The 25645-nt window shown below is 37.4% G+C and overlaps 1 protein-coding gene across 2 annotated transcripts; it reads right to left on the bottom strand.

Annotated features, from left to right (window-relative positions):
• Nucleotides 1-2573: 2573 nt before the first annotated feature.
• Nucleotides 2574-25645, bottom strand: antxr1b (ANTXR cell adhesion molecule 1b). 2 transcript variants are annotated; one of them, XM_028462661.1, is made up of 18 exons: nucleotides 25341-25645; nucleotides 21696-21767; nucleotides 21513-21584; nucleotides 21344-21425; nucleotides 21214-21247; nucleotides 20959-21038; nucleotides 19612-19680; nucleotides 19441-19521; nucleotides 19292-19352; nucleotides 17429-17527; nucleotides 12795-12864; nucleotides 12483-12561; nucleotides 10020-10115; nucleotides 9867-9908; nucleotides 9683-9775; nucleotides 5652-5816; nucleotides 5161-5241; nucleotides 2574-3546 (listed from the first exon to the last, which is right to left on the bottom strand). In XM_028462661.1, the coding sequence occupies exons 1-18, from the start codon at nucleotides 25529-25531 to the stop codon at nucleotides 3166-3168; spliced, it is 1848 nt and encodes a 615-aa protein (XP_028318462.1). In that variant the 5' UTR covers nucleotides 25532-25645; the 3' UTR covers nucleotides 2574-3165. The 2 variants fall into 2 exon arrangements, with proteins under 2 accessions (XP_028318462.1, XP_028318461.1); XM_028462660.1 differs by having other exon boundaries at nucleotides 2574-3541.

The following is a 25645-nucleotide window of genomic DNA, read 5'->3' as shown; positions in this document are numbered from 1 at the left end:
GCTGAGGCGCACAGAAAGGTATGTTGAAAGATGAGCCTCTTGTTTTTATAAACTTAGATTGTATGCTTTTTTTTTTTTTCCCCTGCGGGGCTTAAGAAGAGAAGCGACTTCACGAAATCATGAGGTGATTTTTTTTTTTTTTTTGTCACGGTAAACATCCAAAGATGGATTATTTGAAAAATTGGCTCCAGGACTGTGTGATGAGTTGCAAAACATATTTTCAGCTTCTCTTTAATTGTTTTTATAGAACTGAGTCGTAGTTGCTTTTAAATTATTATTATTATTATTTGCTTTACAGGATCAAAACTATTTATTTTTTAATCCTGCATATATTGAATAAAAACTGGAGACAATGTTTCACATGTATTTCACAGATCAACAGTAACAATCCATGAAAACACTATTTTATTTCTGCCTCTGAGGCTGAAATGGAAGCTGTTCCTTAAACTATTAGTGTCTCTGGACTCATTAATCTTTGCAAACCCATCCTCCAGATCTCCATGGCATCATATATGGATAGTGGCCTCATTTCTGCACATTCTGCCTTTAATGTGACTGACTGACTGCCTCGGACACGCCTACATGAGCTCACCCGCCACAGGATTTCACGTCTGTCTGCGAAGAATCAAAAGAAAAAGAAGAAAATCCAAAAAGTAATGAAAACACATGGAAAGACTATATTTGGATTTATTTTAGGAGGTCTGTCTGTGTGGAATAAGTGTCAGCTGACTGTGGTTTGTTGCATAATGTTAAAAGCTAAATGTTTTTTTTATTAGGAGGCAGCAACAAGTTCCTTTAAAGCAACTACAAATGACTTGAATAAAAGAAGCTTTGTTTGACATAAAAACTTCTAAACCTCATCGGCAGCTGTTCTGATCAGAATTGAAAATGGACAAAGAAACAATTTGCTGCCAATAAACCATTACATGGAGAGAAAAAAAAGAAAACTGTTATTTATTGCACGTCTTTTCGTCATTAACAAATCCCATTCCAAGACTTCCTTCTATTAGTGATTCTACGGTTGAGTATTACCCAGAATACTTCATTCAAACTCTTCAAAACGTTAACTTGACGTACACATATGTGCTTCTTTTTACTGATGAATGCTTACGGCAGCAATAACATTAAACATCAGTTGTCTTTCAAGTCTGAATGTCTGAGTGGTGTGCGCAAACATGGAGCATGTGACATATATTCGTGGCATACAAGAAAGATAAAAAATAAATCATAACCAAGATGTCATCGTCTACATTCAAAGGCTTTCAAAGCCAGTACATGCTGCATTTATTTAGTATAATTAACAGGCAGATGTTGATGATTTAACTTTTGTTTGTTTAAGGTAAGCCTGTGAAAATAATTGACACTGCTTTAGTGTGACCATTGGCAGAACTAAGCTTTAATTTACACTGTAGGCAACTTTATGAATACTGATACTTTCAAATCCCTAAATAAAACTCACTATAGAGAGTAAAGTAGCTTCATGTTGATTTATCACTAAATGTAATTCCAGCTGATTACTGAAATTGTCTGTTAAAGTTATTGAGTAAGTATATTTTATTTGTTTATGTTAAGTTATAATATTCAAATAATTCACTGCAAATAACCGTAACCTTGTCTCTTTTGTTCTGATAAGCAGCAGAGTTAATTTTGACCGCAAATTTTTATTTAGTTTTAGTCGTACTCTTTTGACTAAAATCCAACTTAGTTTTAATGAAAGTTTTCTCACCAGGATTTAACAGTTGTATATTCTAGTTTTAGTCAACTATATGGCAATACAATTTTAGTATAGACTAAATCGGTTATGGATAGTCGACTAAAACATTAAGCATTTTGTAATAGATTCAATTTAAACCTGATATGGGATAGTATTTATGTTTTTAAATAATCAGACACGTGTTCATTCCGTGAGACAACATCAGCCGCCTTACATCTGCAAACACAATCAGCTTAATTCCTGTTGGATCACATATCGGCTTGTCCCGCCTTCCAAGCGACAAAACTAGTTTTGATTGGAGACCTTCAAAAAGAGAAGCTTCGTTCTCATTGGAATTCCGTCTCATGTGAACGTCATAGTTTAATTTTTGATAGTTAAAGGTGCAGTCTGCAACTCTTATAAAAATAACTTTTTGTCATATTTGCTAAAGCAGTCACTATGTAAGGACAGCTTTACATCAAACTAGTAGTTTCTGTGAAAAAAACAGACTCACTGCTGCTCCTGCAGATTTTGGACAGATTGCCAGAATGCACCACGACCGAGCAAAAAGAACCAATCGCTCCAGCCCCTTTCCCGGGCTGGAGCGCTGTCTTTTTTTACAGTGTATGGTCTGTAGGAGTAGAAGATGGAATTGGTGACTTTTCTGCTTGAAAGGTAATTACTGCTGCTTGATTTACATTATGTTTGATTTGTAATTGATACACTAGAACTCTGTGGTGCATGTGTTGTTCATGTGCGTGCAGCAGCCTCCATGTGGCTGCTTAAGTGACACGTGTTGCTGCTGCTGCTGTTGCTGAGGTGTGTGCACATTGAGAGAGAGAAGCGCTGCAGTAATATGCTTTTAACAGTGCATGGTATATTACTGTGATGTTGCTGTCGGACTAACGTTAGATTGTTAGCTCCTCTGAGGGAGGGACTTTGAAAAGTTTGGACGTGGGGCAAGAGGGCAGCGGGGAGGGAGGGATATGAGAGTTGCGGACTGCACCTTTAACTAAAATATCAGTCTATATACCTAATATATAATACTGATATAGGTTTGTTTGACATATATATTTTTATAATGAGTTATAGTCTCGCTATTGTCAATTCAAAAAATGTAGTCGACCAAAAGAATGAGAAAAGTTTTTAGCCAACAAAATGAACATGATGAGCAGTGATCTGTCAATCACCCGGAGTGGCACCTGAGGCATCCAATCAGGTTCAAGAAGTGGCCTCTGCCAACCTTCTAGTTTTACCTTTGTGTGTAAATGTTGTGGTAAAGTGGACATCAACACATCGTGTAACATTGTGAAGGATCGATGATCAGGTGATGTTCAACAGGTTTCGTCCTATAAAACATTTACACACATTACACTTAGTCACCATTTCTGCATAATGAGACAAGGTGACAAGTTCCTTTCAGTCGAAATGTTGCGTTTGTAGCATTTATCAAGTCTATTTCCTTTCAAGCATCATTGGTTTTCCTGATTGGGTCGTGGAGGGGGTCGCGATGGGGGAGGAGCTCTGCAGGGAGGAGAACACAGAGGCGGAGGCGGCAGGGAAGAGGTCGGTGATGGCGGTGCAGAGATGGTGATGCTCAGGTTGGCTGAAGGCAGATCTCTGTTGGGAGGTGGAGTGTAGATGGAGGAGCTGGATGAAGATGGGGGAGGAGTGGAAGGCAGGGGAGGGAGGGTGGAGGTCGGCGAGGGGGGTAAGTGGGAGAACATGCTGCTCTCTGAGTGGCGGCGCTGGTATCTGTAAGGTAGGGTGTAGATGGGAGTGGAGGGATGGTTGTAGATGGGATAATGAGGGGAGGGGTAGGCGTTGCCTCGTGTGAAGTTGATGCACCTGCCCTGAAACCAGAAGTTAAAGATGTTTGTTTAAACCTCAGGAAAGATACAGACTAAAGTCAGACTGCAGAAAAATGATCTGCACGTTTCTATGGAATCAGATCTGTATGGAATAAGACATTCCCCCCATTTATTGGAATAAAGCAACATTCCTGCCAAGAAGCTGGAAGTAGGAGTTGGCCTGAGCGTTCCATGATGAGTTCTCCAGACATGAGTTCCTCCAGACAATAGCTACTACTGCTGCTTTTATCTTCTTCTTCTTCTTCTCACATTACCACAGGAAAACCTTCCTTTGAATCACAGCTCCTGTGATTTCAATCAAATCTGAAAAGTTCAGTCTAAAGAAAAACTGCACTTAATGAGATGCTTTTAGGGATTTTAATAAGTCTCCACTTCATTATTTGCAGATTATCTGGATGTCTTCACGCTTCATTACCACAGGCTGTGTAGGCAGATGTAAAAGCCTAAAAAAAAACTACAAAGAATTTGGATCCAAATGTGCAAACACCAATCAGCCATGACTATTACAGACTGTATCTGGTGAATTGGCTGAAAGAAGTGATAATGGAACCGTAGCTATAAATTACTGGTTACTCATAAATTCTTTATCCTGGCAAAGTCGATCATTAGTTTCCGTAAAACAAAGTTAGACCTGAGAGTTCAAGCAGGCTAAATAGTGACGGCTGGATGACAGGGCCAGTTAAGTTGTTATTGTTATTGTAAGTAAAGAAAACTTTAACAAAAAAGAAATATATATATATATATATATATATATATATATATATATTCTAAAGATTTTGATAAAGAAGGTTAAATTTAGATTATGTATATATCCCCCATTCTATTAGTAATATGAATGAGATGTTTCACTATGGGATGCAACCTCTGTCTGCATTCCTCAGAAGCGTTTATTTCAATCTGCCAATCCTAATTGGCTGGTGAAGCGCGTCCGTCTGCTAAGGGGAGACCCACCTCCTGTAAAAGGAGGCCACGGACAGACGCGCACCATTCAAAATAAGCACCTCTTCTCCTCGTTCGAGCCAGAAGGGTAGTCTGGTGAGACATCTCACTCATATTACTCATAGAACCGGGGTTATATACTTAACCTAAAGTTCAATTTCATAATATTTTGTGAGATGTCTCACTATGGGATATGGAAACTCCCGTAGTGCAGACATGCTTATTGAGTGGCACCAGCCTCCAGTGCAGAAGTCTGATCACATCAGGACAGTAAAACCTCTCTTTTTACATCTTTCTTCCTTAATAAAATCTAATATCCTTCCTTAAAGAGGGCATGACCATCACAATTATAGAATGAAATATTTTATTTTTGCAACAAAAAAAACATCCATAATTCCCACTATACAGTATGTATAGTTTTAACTTATAACAACAAATACAGACATGATAAAAAAAAGTTATTTCAAAAAGCCCCTAAAATGCCTTTCATTTAATTGTGTAATACAATGTTTGTAGGGGTTTCCTACAAACATCGTAGGATGTACGTGCAAGCCTGTGACGGTCTGTATGATGGACAAATGTCCTGTTACACAAGGTAAACTAGTAAAAGAATAAAAGTAGCCTTGTCTTCAGTCGTCTACTCTAGGACTCTCTCACCTTGTCTCCAGGATACGGTCTCATCACAGACACTCTGTCGTAGCCTTTTCTCAGGAACACACAAAGAGCATCCAGTTTGCCCTGCACAGTAAGAACATGCATGTCACCCTTCACTGATGATGGTCAAAAGTCCATTTTCTGCACTAAAAAGGAGTCATTTAGTATGTAGCATTTTTGCCCCAGATGTCTTTCTGTGCTTGGAAAAGTGAACGATGTACAATGGAGAGATAAACAAAGGATTTAGTAAAGAGGAACATTCTTTCAACAGATTTTACATTCAGGGGTCATCTCAGTCTATTTCTGCTTCGTATTATGTTTTGTGCAGCTGACCATTATGTAAGGAAAAATGTTTAATTAGCTTTTTTCTGAGACACCATTCCCAGACACAGTATGAGTTTGCATGTTCACACAGGGTTATGGATGTGTTCATTGCGTGTTAGTCATGCAAAACATCTAATCTTACATGAGGTAAGAGGAGGGAACACACACACCTTGATGGGCGAGTACCACTTTTGTGCACGTGGTGGTTTGTGTGTGTAATAGTAGGGCCGAGGTGGATACGGATCATATTCCTGCTCAGGCATCACAACCTTTGCATTCTTAGCTTTTTCCAACTTGGCTCCTTCCTCAGTCGATCCTTTGTCTCCCCATCGGACCTGAGCAGAGACGCAGAGGACGGTTTTCATTTATTTCAGCTGATACGGCTTTATTTTTTTTGGAAGATTTCCTTTTTGCTGAAGAAAAAAAATTGTTTGTGTCAAAAAAGTTTTTGAAGGTGGAAGGAAAATGGAGTAATTGGCAAAAAAACAACACAAGCGCAGGGAGAAAAAGCAAAGTTTAGTTGTTAAGTTATTTGAATTAAATTCATCTTTGGCATACAGTATGTTTGATATATATATCATCAAGTGATAAATTACATCCTTCAAAATAAAACTCTTTGTCACTTTATTACCTTTAATTTGCAACCTAAAAAAGATGACGCTTCATTTCAATTAAAAAAAAGAAAACAGGAACCTGAAATCTAAAGATAAGATTCCAAAACTAGGATCGAAAAATTCAAGTAATATTATTATTATTGTTGTTTTCCTTTATTTGGACTCCATAGGGGGGAAAAATGGTATACCGGTCTAAGTCTCAGTGTCTTATACAAGAACTTCCGAAAGAAGGACTTTTCAAACGATTCACGTTGTCTTTTTTATTTAGTTTTGGGTTTTTATCGCATTGTAAAGTTCTTTTGAATTTAAATTCCATAAAATGTATTTTAACACATTTCTGTTAGGTTTAATTATGAACAAGAAAGCAATAAAACCTGCAGAGAAAGGAAGTTTTCAGAGCATCCAATCAGATGGAAATTAAATTTCCATAATAATGAATTCCCACTTTGTATTAGTGGGAATGTTGGACACCATTAGTGGCAGACCCTTCTGGCATGCATAGAGACATATTTGATGCTGTTGTTTCTTCTCTATGTTCAAAAGATTGTCATGGCTGTCAGTTTGTAATGGACTGGAACCTGTTCAGTTTGTCTCCTTTTTTCTGCCCTGATTAATCAGATTGGATCAGAATATGGATGGATTTACTAAAATCTGTGGAAAAATTCAACAGCGGCCAAAATAGTTCAGCCCATAATGAACGAAATGGCTGAGCAGCTTTGAAAGTTTATTGCCGAATTTGACTCTGTCACAGTTTCTAGAGTCGAGCTGTGAAGGCTTGAACTTGGCAGAAATCTCTCTTAGCATTTTTTTCCATAGTCGTGTTTGGAAGTGGTGCAGCTTCAGAGCGAGTTCACTGCCATCAGAGCCTCAGACTGCACCAGGCCTTTGTTAGACAGTTTGCACAGTCCGATGACTTCTAGGACAACACACACACATCACTCAGGAGTCACTATCATGTGTCCGACTGTCTCTTTATGTATAGGAAACACATCACTGGAACACCAAAGGTCTGAACATTTACTACCAAATTTCTTTCTCAGACCATTAAATCTGACAAAACCGCTTTACTCCGTCTCTGTCTGCAACAAAACCAAGAAACTAAACTGTTCTAAACCATCCAAAAAACAAATCCCATAAAGTCCACCAGTAACGTTGCTCTTCTCTATCACTTTTTCTGCCTTTCTTTGTGTTTTTGGTCCAGATGGCTTTACTTTACCTCTGGCGCTCACAGCTAGTCTGTGTCAACTCTTCTGTGTCTTCCAGCATTGATAAGCTCACTCAAGCTGCTTCATGCTTTTTTTTTTTTTTTTCTTCCGCTACAATGATGGTTGATCTAACGCTAGTTTGTCTTTTTTCACTTTCAACATCCATAAGCTGAGAACGAGACGTGTGACACCGTAAAAGAATCAAAACCAGCTGACAGAGGCAACTTTGGTTTGAACACTTTGAAGATTTCAAGTTTCAGCCATTCAGGCCTGAATAAATGTTTACATAGTTCTGTTAGAGCCTGGGCCAGATGGGACGTATTCATTAGCCAAAGAAAAAACACATGAGAAATGATAATATGTCTCAGTCTAATGTCGAAGGTATGCAAGCTTTGGATATTATTGACTGAAAGTCCAGAAATCACAGCTTGATTTTACAGCTTGAGGCATTATTGTGAAAAGAAATAGGTGAAGCGACCAATTCAAGTTGAGTTTCATTACAATATCCCCAAAAATCGTAGGTAACAAAAAGGGAATTTTTTGATTAAGGACGCATAATGATTTAATCAAATCAAAGGAGATAAAGTGTATAGAAATATAACATGGCCAGACCACCCAAAGGCAACCCATCTGTGTGTCTGATACACTTGAATCTTATCCAGGTTGTTCTGAATGAGTTCAGACTAAGCAACCCTCTGCAGGACATGTTTGTCTGGAAGAAAAAAGACAATACATTTTTTTTTTTTATCCTTACCATTGAATGGACCTGTAATACCCCAAACAAACTAAATCTTCTACTTCTAATACTACCATAATAGTTTTATAGTTTATCTTTGAGTTTTTGGAAATTATCAGAATCCACTTTGACTTTTCCAACCCTTCAAAACAAATTTTTATGTTAAAATGTGTGATTACTTAAATAATTTTCATTCCATAACTACCCCCACACTGCCAACTACTGACATGTAGGAGTACTTACAGGAGTTACTCTATAATTGACAGATTGACAGCATTTTAAAGCAAAAAAAAAAAACAAAAACTCAGAAATCAGAGAGCACAAACCTCCACCAAGCGCCAAATGTCCCGTTTGCCAGATATTGACAATTATCCTGGTCAGTGATTCTGATCATGGTAGGAAGACATTTCTATCCCCATTGATAATTATATGTCCAAATGTATGAACACCCCTATTTATTTGACAATTTGCAGTAAAGGATTCAATCAAGTTGAGACTCTCTGTGGTAACTGAGGAACCAACCTGACATAACTGAATCAAATTTTATAAAGATTGGTCAATTACAAACTTTTTTTAAATTTTCTCCAACCATGAGAGATGAAGACTTTTTTTTATTTTATAAAAAATTATACAGAATCAGTATATTGATGTGGATCCCCTCTAAAATGTAATGGAATCTTCCAGGGCCTAAAGTCTATCTTTGGTTAAAACTTTGTCATAATCTGTTAATTACTGTACTTTGATGTAAACCCTTCTAAGACGAACAAACCTCAATAGTGGAAGTAATAATAATTACACTAATTATTTTGAAATACAGAGTATTTTTGGACAACCTGAATGGATGGATGGATGAGCCATTTAAAACCCATACCTGTGGTGACTTATCTGACCTTTCAAAGATGTCTGAACTCAGCAAGCTTCTATTATTTGATTGTGTTTTAGGACTACTGACTTATCCAGACGCATGCGGCCCTCGGTCTAATTTAGTGCAGCCCCCAAAGTAAAGGACCAAAATGACAAAAAATACACAAAACAAAAACAATAATACGCTCAAATATACCAAAAGAAAATACAACATTACAGAAAAACACAGTTAAAGACGAGAGAAAAACAGAGAAAATACTCCAGAAACACAAAATGACAGAAAATGACACCAAAAGTAAACAAAAAGACAAGAAAAACACAAAAAATGATGCGGCAAACTTACAATACGTACTACACACATACAAAATGACAACAGAAATACACAAAATTGACGCCACAATTACATGACTCCAAAGGACATACTGTACATTTTGCAGGAAAAATACTCAAAAGGACAACATGCATGCAAAAAATTACTTGTAATAAGCAAAACAACAACAAACATACACAGAATGACAGAAAAACTCTCAAAAAACTCTTTGTTTTTTCCTGTGTTGGTGCTCAGATCAGTCATTATTCTAAATGCTGAAATGAATGAACATAATGTGGCCCTTCGATCAAACAAAGACATTTTTGCGGCCCCCGCTGTGAGAAAGGTTTCCCACCTCTGGGCTAATCCATCATTATCCAACATCATCAGTTCCCCTTTTACAGTTTTCTTCTCGGTATTTGCTCAATTACTTCTTTAGCTTGGCGTCTTTCAGCCTCGTGACTTTTCTTACCTCCATTCTTTTAATGCCTCCGACTCCCCGACCTCCATAATACGAAGCATCTACAGTTGGCCACCTTTTCTTTGGGAAACCATCCTCGTCATCCTAAATAGAATAGAAAAGTCTTTATTGACAAACACAAACTCACACTAAAGACGTGCATATTCTCAAATGTATGATTTCATACAAGACTTACAGAGCTATCGTCTGTTACTGGAGGAGGTGGTTCATGAATGACCTGCAAGCATTTAATATTAGATATTAGATACACTTTCACATTTTTACATTCACCACATCAACAAATCTGGAGCCAAATAAGGATCAGGGATGGAGTCTGAGGGGCTCGTACCACAGTGCAGCACAGAGGCCAGAACCACCACAGCAGAGCCAGAGTCAGCAGGAGCAGCAGGATGAGGAGAGCAATGGCCACAAACTTCCCATCAGACTGGAAGAAAACACATATCAGATACATGTGATTTGTATTCTCAAAACCTGTATCTGTAAGCGTACGTTCACAAGTTCATAGTAAATAGTGCAATGGATTTATTTCATTGTTGAAGGTCATTTGTTTTTTGATTCATTAAAAGTTAATGATTCCCTTAAACAGTCATTTACAACCTTAGAGCTGCTTGAGAGGATATACAGTATATTGTCATCAGATAAAGACAGTGTAGGCCTCATAGATCAATAAATCACAGATCATTTGCTTGAAAAAAAATATGTAAAATGTTGAAATTGCTGCTCGATGGTTTGTTTTGTATCTCCACTGTAAACACTCTCGTATTGACATTGTCAGAAAAGTTTTGCGCATTGCATTGTGGGATGTGGGGTCCAGTAGGCAGATGCATAGAAGTGTTTTTACTTCATTCTTTCTGTGAAAGAAAGAAAGAAAGTGAGCCTCTAAAACGGTTTAATGAAAATATGTTTATTATGTGTGAAATTAGTCCAGACTGTTGAGAAACTTTAGGTTCTGTATGTAACCCCAGTTCTATGAGTAATATGAGTGAGATGTCTCACTATGGGATGCCACCTCTTTCTGCATTCCTCAAAAGCATTTATTTAAATCTGCCAATCCTAATCCTTATCCACCAGTCCGTTTGCTAGGTGATCACCCACCTCCTATAAAAGGAGGACACGAACAGACGTGCACCATTTAAAATAAGCACCTCTTTTCCTCGGTCGAGCAAAGGAGGGTCGTCTGGTGAGACATCTAACTCTTATTACTCATAGAACCGGGGTTATACTGTATACATAACCTAAAGTTGTATTTCATAATATTTTGTGAGATGTCTCACTATGGGATATGGAAACTCCAGGAGTGCAGACATGCTTATCGAGAGATACCAGCCTCCAGGGCAGAAGTCTGATCACATCAGGACAGTGAAACCGCCCGTGCCACGAACAGGGCGGGAACGTCTTGCATGTAAAAGCTGACAAACGTGAGGGGTGAGGTCCAACTCGCCGCTGCACAGATGTCCTGAACAGACACTCCCCTGAACAAAGCCCAGGATGTGGCAAGACCCAGAGACGAGTATGCACGCAAACCCATAGGCGGGTGCAGACCCTGACACAAGTAAGCCAAAGCAATAGCCTCCACCACCCAGTGTGACAGGCATTGCTTAGTAACCGGCTTCCCCTTGCAGGGATTGGCCCAGGAGACGAACAGCTGATCGCTCCTCCTGAGGCTCTTCGTCATCATTTAAATGCGGATTGCATGAACTGGACATAACACATTCGGCCACTGCTCACCCTGTGAGGCAGAAAAGGCCAAAAGGTCAATGGAAGAACACGAGCCCACAACCTATGGCTCAAACGCCGAGTTGGGTCTCAGGATGATCCACGCATCACCTGGGAAAAGCTGAGCGCATGACGGATGAACCGAGAGCGCATGGATGTCACTGACCCTCTTGGCCAAAACCAGAGCCAGTAACAAGACAGCCTTAAGAAAGGCGAACTTCAGCGGTTCGAAAGGAGGACGTTTAAGTCCCTTCAAAACCACCGCCAGATCCCATGGTGGCACCAGTGGTCTGGACACGGGGAGGAGCCTACGTGCTCCCTTCATAAACCGGCAGATCAGCCGGTGCTGACTGGCCAACTTATCCCCAAAAGCCAACGTGACAGGCGGAGATTGCCACCAAATACACTTTCACAGTGGAAAAAGCTTTGATTTTGTCCATCAGGTCCTGCAGAAATGACAAAATCACTCCCACCGGGCACTGACTCTCGACTCTCCGTGGGCCTGAGAGTGAGTCAGGTTGGCCAAACAGGTAGGGACAGATGCATACTGTAGCCTGCAACCCTTCGATGTGCAAAATCCTTTTCTTTTAATACCTAATCTTTAATTTATAAATGGGAGAACATTGTGCTGATTTGAAAGTTATTTGTATATGTTCAGTTATAATACGTGACAATAAGTATTATTAAAAAAAATCATGGGATTAGTACAGAACTCATTTGATTTGATGATAAGTTATTGATAACGTGTAGATGTTGATATAAATGCGAGGCTACTTAAATATTAGTTACACAAAATTATTAGACATTCTGATTTTCCAATTTTTTGCATCACTACATTTTCGCTTATTGCACTTTTTTGAATTTTAGAGTGAATTTTCACTTTGAATAGAAAAAAAAGACAAAAAAGCAATAAAAGCCTCAAATTGATTCTAAATCTTTAGGTTCAATCAGTGTCTAATGTGGAGGTAGAGGTCCACAGACAGAGATAACACACAAACTCTACTGAGATTGTTGCAACTCCAGCACTGAAGTGTGTACACGACCATTCTGCTCTATTTATATAATGTATGCTCACACAGGTGATTGCAGTTATTGTAACAGAGCTTGATATGAAGCTCAGTCCGTTATTCATGCTGACGTGGAGAGTGGCTGAGCTGCAGAAGGAATAAAAAACAAACAAAGATGACAGTTATTATTACTATTTCCAAGATTGTGATTAAGGTTATAACATTGATCTTCTGCAATTATGAATGAAAAACTGAATTATTATCGCTTTAAAAACCAGAGCACGAGCAAAATGTAAGTATCAAAGCTGATCTGACACGATTAAAGCCTCTGTGTTTAATATTTGTGGAGTAATTGAACCCAGACGCTGCTAATCACTCACATTCCCTCTTTGTTCAGAACTGGAGCTGGACATAAAAGGTAGGTATCTTTCACCACCAAAGGCCTTTTCACTGTAGAAAGAAACAGTCAGCATATTACACAGGGTACAAAATAAGATCACATTGTGATGAAGGAAGGTTTAATGACAGTAAACGGAGCGCTTGGCTGCATCGTCCTCTGCTCAAAGATTATAAAACCTCAAAATACATATTTCTTTGAAATTCCTGGACTTCCTTTCTGTGTGGAAACTGAAGCAAATGAAAAAGGTTTGTGGTTTATTGACGCAGGATCTGCGAGTGTCAGCTGAGTGCAAAGACGGTGCTTTTCTCCTAATGGAATCCACATTCCTCTTTGGAGATGTGAGAAGCACTGAGTGTTAAACCAGAGCAGAGAAAAGAAGGTGCTGATGGTTTTTTTTAGAAGAGGCTGATGGTTTAAATCATTGAGTCCAACTAAGTGCTGCTGTCCTTCACCCATCGCGTATACGCTCCCAGCCAATGTAAACTTGGCACAGTGAGGGAAACGATTACTGAGCGTTGTTTGAATAATGGGGAGTGGGTCATTTCTGTCTCATCTGATTTGCTTTTGCGTTTTTCTATAAATCCACCTGATACTTTTAGCCTCCATAGGATTACTTTCATACTTCCAGTTTTGTGCATTTTTTTTTATTATGACCAACAGAATGCAAACACAGCAAAAATGTATCTTTCTGATTCTAGTGCTGATGGAAAACCATGCATGACTTTATCCTGGATGAGAGGAGCCTTCCTCATTATATCCAGAGGTCTAAAGAATACTGATATATTCTACTCAAGTAGAAGTACTGTTACATGATTGAAATAGTACTCAAGTACAAGTAAGTCATACATAAAATACTCAAGTACAAGTAAAAAGTAGCTTGATTAGATATTACTGGTTACTTTCACACCCCACATTAAAGGTCCCATGTTATGCTATTTTTCACTCATGTCCATTTGTTCTAAGAACCCCAAAAACATAGTATTTGAGGTTTATTTTCCTGAACTCGCCTGTTTTCCAGAGTTTTAGCCTCTGAAAAGTCACTTTCTGAGCAACTCGACACAAACAGGCTGATTTGCGGCCTACTTATGCATATTCATAAGTGGGCGTGTCTATAGACGGGACACTGACTTCCTCCTCCCCACACGGTGCCAGAGTACGGCCTGCCCTCCTCTCACCCAGCACTGCGCGAAGGACGCTGAAATGCTCACCTTCGTGGGCGTGTCTGTTTACATGTCAATAACAGCAGAGATCTTCCTGGAGGCGCGGCTTCTCCAGCTCAGTGTCGCGTCAAATTCGTCATCAAAGTGGGAACGCGTCATCAAATTGGAGCGAGGTGTTTGGGCTCACCCTGCAGTAAGAAAGGAGCAAATCACCCTCTATCGATTGAGGGAATCAATGAAAAAAACACTTTGGACATGTGTATGAAGCCCATATAGCACTTTATGATGTTTAAAGCACAGAAAAGTTAATTTAGCTTAACATGGGCTGTTTAAGTATTAAATCTTACCACAGCTCCCTTGCATACAGTAAACATCTCATGTATAAACTTAAAAAGAAAGAGACCAAATCTTGCAGAATTGGAACTTAATTTATTTCCCACAATGGCCTCTGTATAAAATAAAAGGTTTGTCAAAATGTGCAATTAAATTTTAATTAAAATAACACAAATTCATGTAATTCAAAATAATAGTACAAAAAATCTCAGGATCTAAGTATAGCTAAATTTATGAACTCTAAAACTGAGTAAATACCCAACATTCAATGCTGTTATGGTGCTGTGCATATTGTTTAATCTGATTGGTCGGCTATGATGTGATGCATTTGTTGTCTGGCCATTTCATTTTTTTGTAGTTTCACAATGTCCGTTGATCATTTAAAAAAACAACAAAAAAGACAAAACAATAATGTACTCGGTAATGGTTGGGTGTACAAATATAACACATTACGTCTTTTAAAATGTACTTATTTGCAAGAAAAATTATTGATTTAGAAATATTCCCAATAAAGTACAAGTACTCATAAAAGTGACAGTTACGTGAGTACTTGTAATCTGTTACTTTCACCTCTGATTATATCAGACCACATATTTTTTACTTGATTAGGATTCCTACACAGTACATAGTGACAGACTACCATAATCTATTCTACACACACCTTTACCTTCACCTGTTGAATCAAAGACTAAAATAATCTTACATGTTTTTTAGAACGGCTAACTACAGAGTTTTCTCAAATTTAATTTATTCAGATACAGTTTGCTGGTGGTTACCTGCAGGGCGTTGCTAACTGACAAATCTCCACCGATTGCGTAAAAACAAGAAAGTGTCTATTTGTACGGTTGCCGTATTGACAACCCCCTTGTGCTATTGGTACGGTTACCGAAGTACAAGTACGTAGCGTCTTAGGGTTAGGGTTAGGTTAAAACCCAATACCACAACAATTTTTAGGGTTAGGTTTAGGTTTAGGTTTAGGGTAAGGTTTAGTCTTAGTCACGGGACCTAAACTGGCCAAATAGGGGCGCTGCGTACGGATAGAATGTCGGTATATTGTTAGGGCAACCGTACGGATAGCCACTGCTTAAAAATAATCATTAGTCATATGACCTGTACTGTGACAAAACACTAGGAGACAATAGTGATGTTTTTGTCTGACTTTTAATAACATGAAGAAAGAATGTAATGTTTTACTTTGATAGTGTGTAAATAAATCAAGGTACTGTAACCAAATGTCACTACTGTCCATGTAAATGAAGGTTCAAACTACTGTGGCCAATATCTACACAAGGGTTCTAATTATATTGTTTATTATAAGAAATTAAAGTTTCCTAGACTTTAGTAGTTTTATCTTTATAGTAAACATTTCGTTTAGTATATATCGAATAGTTTGACCTGATAATAACAATAACTAGCTAAATACTGGTGTAAACTAATGACAATGTTAATGACCAGAGGTGAAAGTAACAGATTACAAGTACTCACGTTACTGTAATTGTGTAGCTTTTGTGTACTTTTTGAGCTTGTTTCTTTTACTTGTACTTAAGTATGTTTTAAAAGAAGTAAAGTCATTTGTTAATACCCAACCGCTACTGAGTAAATTATTATTTTTTGCTTTAAAATGATCAACGGACATTGTGAAACTACAATAAAAGAAATGACCAGACAACGTCATAGCCGACCAAAAATATTTTTTACTAATTTTTATATATTTTTTGTTTGGTGTATTTTTCTGCAATGTATGTTTTTTGTAGTCATTTTGTGTATTTTTGTATTTTTTTTGTGCATTTTTGTATCATTATTGTTTTTTGTTGCCCGGATGCAGCGCTCTCAATACCGAGAGGGAGCCGTAACCTAAAGATAAAATGAACGTTTTGAAGAATTTGCAACACCAAATTACTCCAAAATAACGGATGCACACACTCAGGCCATGTGGAAGCCGTTAAAAAAGGTTTCAGGTCAGACTCCGAGTCGGGGAGACTTCACAAACACACACGCACGCATACAGAACTTTTTTGCTTTGATTATTAGATAATTATACATTTTTACACATAACTTTGTAGAAAATAACTTCCAATTGTGCAAAGATCTGGTCTCTTCCTTTTTAAGTTTATACATAAGATGATTACTGTATGTAAGGGAACCGTGGCAAGATTTATTACCAAAAATAAACATGGGGGGGGTGAAAGTAACTAGTAACTTCTATTTTGAGTACTATTAATTGAGCTACTTTTTACTTGAGTATTTTATGTATGACTTACTTGTTCTTGAACACAATTGCAATCAAGTAACAATACTTCTACTTCAGTAGGATATATCAGTACTCTTTACACCTCTGTTATTGACTAATAGAGACTACACTGAAATGCTCCCAAAGACTGAATTTAGTCAGGAATTGTGGAAAATGATACATAGCATACTAATGTTGGTGTATGGTAGTTTTATGAGCCGCAGGTGTGTTTTGTGCCGTTGGGAGCCAAAAGACGCCACCACCGTCTCTAAGAAATTGTGGAACAGACTGACTTTGAAAGCTGCTAACTTGACTAAAACAAAAAAAAGAAATGGAAAAACTCTGGCTAATGAGGATTAACACTGAAAGCAGCAGCAGCATTAAAACATCTACCAGTTGAAGGAGGTATAAAATGGTTTAATGAAGGCTGACCTGCATTTCAGACGTCTTTGTGTACTTAATTATTAGTGAAGCAGCATTACTCATAATGCACTTTTTGCTATTCTGGCAGATTTTTTTTACCAACTCTTGTGCGTGCTAAAGTCCTCAAATGACGCTTAATCAAATATATTGGCAAACAATCGTCTGGATGCACATCCAACAACTCATTTCAAGCCTTGAGTCTGCCAACCTTTCAAATATGAGACGGGCATTTGCTCTGCTTTTCTCTCTTTACTGCTCTCTACCAGCCCATTTGGCTCTTTATCTGCTAAACGCTTCAGCAGATCCACCAACAGAACGCTGCTGGTTCGATTGTTAGCAGTTTTTGCACCAGAGATACGTATAAAAAGAACTCCCAAAGGAACAGGAAGATGCACTGTGTTTTTTTAATTGTAGTGTAATAACTTCCTGTCTGGGATAAGACTAGAAAAACAGGAGCAGGGGACTCACTCAGAGTGACAGTGTCATTGATGCGAAAGCTGCAGAGAACCTTTTGTTCATCTCGTGCGTGAAGGAAACCGTTTCCCTTGACGACCACCTGGAAGGACTCTGAAAATAATTGAAAAATGACAGGATGCAGGTTATGTCGCCCTGTGAAAAACATCACTGTGTTATTCGTGGTATAGAATCCATTGTCACAATGATTTACTGCTGCTGAGCTCCTTCTGGTTTACGGGCACTGTACTGGTAATAATAACAAGAATATTTGCATTTCCTGAAGAAAATGCAAGTGAGGTTGCAGGTGCTGGCCCGCGTTGCACTGCATTAGCTTATCATTGGCATTAGTATTATCTAGCATTAGCATTGACTTAGCAATAGCATTTGCCTAGCATCAACATTAACATTAGCATAACAACAGCATTAGCCTAGCATTACCATTAACCTAGCATTAACACTAGCCTAGTATTAAAATGTACCTAGTATTAGCTTTAACATAGCAATAGCAATAACCTAGCATTAACATTAACAAACCAATAGAATTAGCCAAGCATTAGCATTAGTCTAACATCAACATTGACCTAGCATGAACTTTAACCTAGCACCTAACATTGGCCTACTAATAACAATAAACTCGCATTAGCATAGTATTAGCATTCACCTAGCATTAGCATTAACCTAGTAATATCATTAGCCTAGCATCAGCATTAACATGAAGTGCTCTATTTATATTACAGTTTCCAATGTTGTCATTGTTTTTTCATTCATGTACCCCCATGACAATTTGCGTACCCCTGGGGGTACCTGAACCCCACTTTGGGAACCTAGGGTCTACAGGTTTTCTTATGTATGATGCATTAAGTAATCAATTTAGTAATTAATTATTTGTGCATGTTTGTTATTTTGTGTGTGACAGTTAACCATGTAATGCCATGAGAAAACTGTGGTAAAAAGTTCTTTCTTTCTTTCTTTCTTTCTTTCTTTCTTTCTTTCTTTCTTTCTTTCTTTCGAGGAAATCCTACTTTTCATGTGGGAACAATCACCAAACAGGCCAATTCAATATTAACCATTCGTGCTACAGATACAAAATCTAGCCTCAATGTCAAAAACAACGTTTGTACATTTTAAACCTATTGCAAATTATCAAGTCTGTCACTCTGTTTTTTTTTTTTTTTTTTAAACTGTAAAACTTATTAAACCTATCTCATCCTTCCCAAATTTGTTGCTCAATTGACCCAAAACTTGCTACATTTTCATTCATCAAAAATTGAGCTTACAGCGCATCAAAAATGTTTGACCAGAAAAGATAATGTAAACATACACCGTACTTGCAAATTCCTGGTAAATGTGTTTTCAATGTTCCTTAAAAAAATTGAGTCATTGTAGATGATTTTTGAAAATATCAGAATTTTGTCTCACATACTGAATTTGTTTTTTTCGAAATCAGAATCAGGTATACTTTATTTATTTAGAGTTTTGAATTTTGCTCTCACATGAGCAATTGGAGTCAATGCAAAAATGGCATTCTTAAATATTGTTTTTTTTTGCATATGGAGCAAATAAATCATTGTCAAAAACAATTACCAACATCTCCGTGCTGTCTAAATGCAAAATGTGTATTTTCTGATTTTTGTCTTAACATAATTTTTATATAATAATTTATATATATATATACTTATTTATTTATTTATTATTATTGCCTGGCCCCAACCATTGCTGCGCAGGAGCTATAACTTGATGGTTGTTGTTTTGATTGTTTTGACCTCACAACAAGTTTCAGTTTTTTTTTTCTGAAAATCAGTAAACCACTTCAAAATGACTGTAATGACATTGCATAGAAATGTTTACAGGTTACAACAGTGTGTGTTGCTTTACCTCCTTCACAGATGCTGGAGGGCTCTACAGCTAAGATCTCGATGCATGATCTCTTTAGGATCTGAGGAGAAGAAGGTAACAACAATAAAAACTCTAAAACACATGAAAGAACACATTCTGTCTGCATTTATACGTCATAATGTTAGTACCGAATCGATGACCCCCTGTAGTGCTTGGAACCCATCATGGACGGGGAAAACGTGGCCCGAACTGTCAGCTATTGTTGAAAGCTGTTCAAAATGTAGAGTTACATGATAAACCAATCAGATATAAAAGAGTATTTTCCTGTGGATATGCTGGTTATTAATGTTCTGATTTACCTGCGTTTCATTAAAGTCTTTCACTCCCACACAGTAAACAGTGGCACCCAACTGGCGCGCTCTGCCTGCCTGAAATCAAACAAGACAGTCAACAGAAAAAAACAATGAAATCAGCAACAACCGCGATAGACATCGTGTCCTTAATTCTAATAATTAAAACCACTTTCCGCTTTAGCCTCTTTATCATAACAATGGTTATTTGTGTCAAAGCACTCATCAAATAATCTGACCGTACCCCACTTTAAACAAAGGTGAACTTTCAAGGCCCACCTGCGCCCATTGCCCCCCAAATAATCCTGACAAATCACACGTTCATTTTCAAATGTATTGAACTAACAAGCTTTTTTCCGTCGCCCTTTCTGGCATGAAAAAGGACAAAAAAAGGACAACAACAAAAAAAAAAAAGAAAAACAACAATGATGTGATTTTGCTCTGAATGGCAAATGAATTTCTGTGAATGCAACCATGTCGGAAATGAACTGAATAAATAAATAAAATAAAATAAATAACAAGTAACATCATAGTTCACAATAAATCAACAAAATCAAAAACTAGATTAAACTAATCACATCCATAAAAAAAAAAACACATTTAAAAATGCATGCAGTTAATAATGAAACATTGTTTGCAATCTGTGCCAAAAAGCTTAAGAAATCAAAAAAAGGAAATTGAGTGCATGAATGAAATGAACAAACAGGGGAAAAGTAACATCAAATTAAAAAAAAAAAAAATCAAAACTCAAAAACTAAATTAAAGTAATTTAACTAAAGTCAAAAATATAAAAAATAAAGGAACACCGTTTGCAATCTGTGTCAAAAAGCTTAAGAAATCAAAAAAAGGAAATTGAGTGCATGTATGAAATGAACAAACAAGAGAAAAGTAACATAAAATTGAAAAAAAAAAACAAAAAAGGAAATACATTTTTTAAGTCGGCTATTGACATACTGACCTGAATCATTATTTTTGCACTTTAATTCAGTAATCACTAATAATTTAATGCTCTTTTAATTAATGTCTGCAACATTTTAAGGCTAATCATTATTACTTTCTTTGTGTGTAGGCGATTTGTTCAGTGTTAATGATCTTCATTGTCAATAACGAAAGGCATTATAGAAGATTGGCATAAAATTGAAAATGTGCACTGCACTAAAGGGTTAAATAGGTTATCTAATAAAAATTGTATAAAAGGTTTTTTTTTTTGCTTTATGTGATGGTCATATGATATCATGGGTTTTTATAAGTAACAGAGCTTTAGTATAAGTATATGATTAGAAAAACAGTCTTGTGGTATTTCTACAGAATGCCGCGTTTTAAAATATGATATTACTGTAATGACAGTTCTCACACCTCTCGCTGTGCCAGATCAAACTGATTCTCTCTCAGTTCACCATCTGTCAGTGCAATAATGACACTGGCTGTCCGGTAACCTAACGGGATGAGATGGCAATGAAAAGTGAAATACAGAAAATATGTGTAAGTACAAGAACAGATGGTATGGATTTCCACTTTTTTATGAAATATAATCACCATTGCTGCATTTTAATGATCGAGCAAACACTAAACTCTGATTAGGTGTTAAAAACAAAATCCATGCTTGCTCACCATCCCCAGTGCCATAGTAGATTTGCTCACTTGCCTGAGGGAGAAGTTTCGTGCGTCAGCGGCCATAAACTTAAATGGATGCCATATTGTTGGGTGGGTCAGTTTTCCATTGACTCTCCCAGCCACTTACTTTTTGAAAGCCTTTGTCCATGAAGGTGTCACCGCCGGGCTGCACCATACGCAGCTCCTCCAGTCCAGCTCCGATCTGCTCCCTGCTCAGGGATATTTGTGCCAAATATTCAACCATTGATTACAGTACAGATGAAGATTTAACAGAGAATGCTAAATCCAACTGTCACCTGTCTTCTGTTATGGCCATGACAGTTCTGCCTTCTGTTGAAAACACAATAAAAGACATTCGCAGCTGAGGACTGCAGGGGGGAGAAAAAGAAAAGACACAGAGGGAAGAAGGTTAGATTTTACAAACATGTTCTTTATCATTTGCTGATTATTCTGTCAATGATCGATTTTCAAAATTATACCTGATGAACTTGTGAGCCAAGTGATCGACAAAGTAATATATTTCATTCCAGTGATGCTGCACACTCCCAGACCTGAGGAAAAGAAACGAGAGAAAACTGAATGGACGGATGGATGGATGTATGTATGGATGAAATTACATATGCATTGATGGATGTATGAATGGATAGGTGAATGCATGGACTGACAGATGGATGTATGGAATGACAGATATATGGATGGATATGTATGGATGGATGGATAGATAGGTGGATGGATGGACTGACAAATGCATTGATGGATGGTGGATGGATGAATGGATGCATGGATGGATATGAATGTATGGATGGAATGATGGATGGATGGATGGAATGACGGATATATGGATGGATGGATAGATGTATGTATGGATGGATATTAATTTATGAATGGATGGATGGATAGATGTATGTATGGATGGATATTAATTGATGGATGAATGCATGGATGGATGGAATGACAGATGAGAGAATGGATGGATAGATAGATAAATTAATGGATAGGTGGATGGATGGGCTGACAGATGCATTGATGGATGGTGGATGGATGAATGAATGCATGGATGGATATGAATGTATGGATGGAATGATGGATGGATGGAATGACGGATAGATGGATGGATATGAATGTATGGATGGATGGATGGATGGAATGACAGATAGATGGATGGATGGACAGTGGGTTGTTTGGACAACATGGTGACATCTGTACTACTTGCTTTAGAAATAAGCTATGTTTTAAACCCAATTTAAAAAAAAAACGATTTCCTTATAACTTTTTTAAATCTACCAAAACAAATAATTGTAATACTTTTTTTAATATGAGGCCAAAAATAGCACAGTTTCCACTTAATTAATACAGGAATTATTAAATCCCAATTTGTAATTTGCATCATTCAAGTCTTAATAAATACTTTCTTGGGATACCGACCTCTAAGATGGACCTCTTCACACCAAACTTCAACCACTTAGTAAAAGTTTTTACATTTATTCATGATTTCATAGTATGGTTTTTGTAATATTATCCAAAACATGTTTACAACCAACAATAATATTAATAATAATAACACTGATGCTCATACAGTGTTGTGTTTGCATTGCTGTTGCACAGTTTACCTTGGTAAAATAATACACAAACTTGTTAAAACACACATTTCATACAGCTTCTGCCTCAGCTCAAGGCAGATGTTTCTCATTTTTCACTCTTTATGTTACGCTTCATTACGTGCTCTGAGATTCCCACAGTGTCCATCACTTCATTTTTCCACTTAAAGTCGACATTTTCCAGCAGATGCAAACTTTTAAATTCCCTAAAAAACTGACCACTAAACTTTTGAAATGTTTATCTAATTATAAATTTCCACACAGGACACTTTCCTCTCCATTCGTCCATAGAGCATAAGGAGCCAAAACATCTGGCATAGGCTGGTGTTGGATGGAGCAACTATTAGACAAACAGATTCACTTTAAAGTGGACTTTTGCTTTCAAAGAAACAGGTTGGCATCAAAGTGTATCTATACTACAACCCCTTACAATGCAAACGTAAACATGGAATATGTATTGAAAATATGACTGAAAAAAATAAAGTTGATTTGGGGCCTTTTTTATAAATGTGAGATCATAATCGTCTTAGTCCACATGTGTCAAACTCAAGGCCCGGGGGCCAAATCCAGCCCTTTAGTGCCTCAAATTCGGCCCGCTCGAGAAAGTAATAATGACAGATAAAATATGAACATTTTATAAATCACCAACTAATTCATTATAGATATCTCACCGCTTCCAAATACAAAAATTAAATTAAAATCCACAATATTTGCAGAGCGCTGTTTTCTCCTTCTTATACAACATGATGAGACTCATTCTTTTAATCTCAAATTGCTAAAAGAACTCTCAATTTTTTCCAAAATTGGGCAAATGTTCCTCAAATTCTTCCACGAAATGTCCCCAAATTCCCAAAATCTGGTAAATTTAAGTGAAGATCCTGCAGGGACTGATATAGTTGCACACTTTATCATTATACACCATTTATACATGTTGACTTTGCTCTTTTTCCCACCTAAAATCTGTGGCCTACAAACTGGACTGTATATTTGGCCCCTAAACTAAAATTAGTTTGACATCCCTGACTTAGTCTAACTAGTTCTGGGTTTTAACAATAAACAATACGTTTTATTTTTTAATGCATTGAGTTATGTTGAGACTAGTGTTAAGTTTTTTTTTTTCTTTTCTCAATTACATACTGTTTGTTTTGTGCCTGTTTGATTCCCAAACTACGTTACGAACAAACTGACCCTAACCGTAACCCTAAACTAAGTTACGGACTAACTAACCTTAACCATAACCCTAACCCTAAATTAAGTTTTGGACTAACTAATCCTAACCGTAACCCTAACCATAAACTAAGTTACGGATTAACTAACCTTAACCGTAACCCTTACCCTAAACTACATTACGGACTAACTAACCTTAACCATAACCCTAAACCTAAACTAAGTTACGGACCAACCAACCCTAACCGTAACCCTAACCCTAAACTACTTTATCGACTAACTAACCCTACCCGTAACAACTAACCCTAAACTAAGTTACGGACTAACCAACCCTAACCATAACCCTAACCCTAAACTACGTTATGGACTAACTAACCCTAACCATAACCCTAACCTAAACTACGTTATGGACTAACCAACCCCAACCGTAACCCTAAACTAAGTTACGGACTAACTAACCCTAACTGTAACCCTAGATTTCCGAGTGTGAAAAGAACAGTATGAGTTTTCACTTTGGAAGGTCTCAATTTATGAGGTTACCATTCACTAACCAGGTCTATGATTATTTTCATTAAGCTATCATTTTAATTCAATTTACAAATATGAAGGATGTGCACAGGATGCACACTAAACAGGTCGATAAGTGAAACCGTACTGATCAGCTGATTGGAAAAACAGGAATTTTCAGCTCGTGTGCAGCATTAGCTTTAGCAGCTAAGTCGGCATTTCTGCCTTGGAGACCGATACCACATTTCTGCAAAAAATCTTTGAAGTAATCAATGCTGTAATGGTAAAAAATAATCGAAATCTCTTTCAGACTCGATGTCAGCCAAGTGCGAGTTTATCCCTCTTGACCATTGAACTTACGTGCGAGAACTGAACGAGAGTGAGATTTCCAAGAGTGTGAAATGGCTTTATTGTGTAAGATTGTGTCTCTTCTTTTTCAAGTTTATACATGAGATGTTTACTGTATGCAAGGGAACTGTGGCAAGATTTATTACCAACAATAAATGTGGGGGGTGAAAGTACCTAGTAACTTTTACTTTGAGTAATATTTAATTGAACTACTTTTTACTTGGACTTGAGTATTTTAAGTATGACGTACTTGTACTTGAGTGCAATTTCAATCAAGTATTGGTACTTCTACTTGAGACTGAGTAGGATATATCAGTACTCTTTATACTTCTGCAGAAAATCAATGTATGAAACAAACCTGCCACATGCATAAAGACATTTATATATGATTCAACAATTTAGACCTTTAACTATTGTGTCATAATGGTGTTCATGCTGGACAATTTCACAGATTCACCAGTAAATCAACAACAGAAAGACAAAAGCAAAAGTAAAAACACTCACTTGTCCAAAACAAAGTACAGGTCGAATCCTCCATAGCATGAAGAGCCTGCTTCCCTCATGTCATACATGTTAGCAGCTCCACCAGCAACCAGGACTGCCACCAGTATGCCCAGTTCCACTCCATGCAGGACCTGCCTGCACCAGCATGGGCACATCATCATCATCACCCCAAGTTTAGAGGAAGGAAACATCAATAATCTTTTTCTTCTTTGTTTTTACTGCTGCAGCCAGTCAGCAATGAAGGTGGACAAGGAATCAAGACATGAAGCTCTGCTGCCTGCATCAGTCTGGTCTGCTCAACAACA

This window comes from Gouania willdenowi, chromosome 12 (genome assembly GCF_900634775.1).
Source record: "Gouania willdenowi chromosome 12, fGouWil2.1, whole genome shotgun sequence".
In the NCBI taxonomy this organism is placed as follows: Eukaryota; Metazoa; Chordata; class Actinopteri; order Blenniiformes; family Gobiesocidae; genus Gouania; species Gouania willdenowi.
Note: the sequence above shows the minus strand (reverse complement) of the source record. Positions and strands in the feature narration are given on the sequence as shown.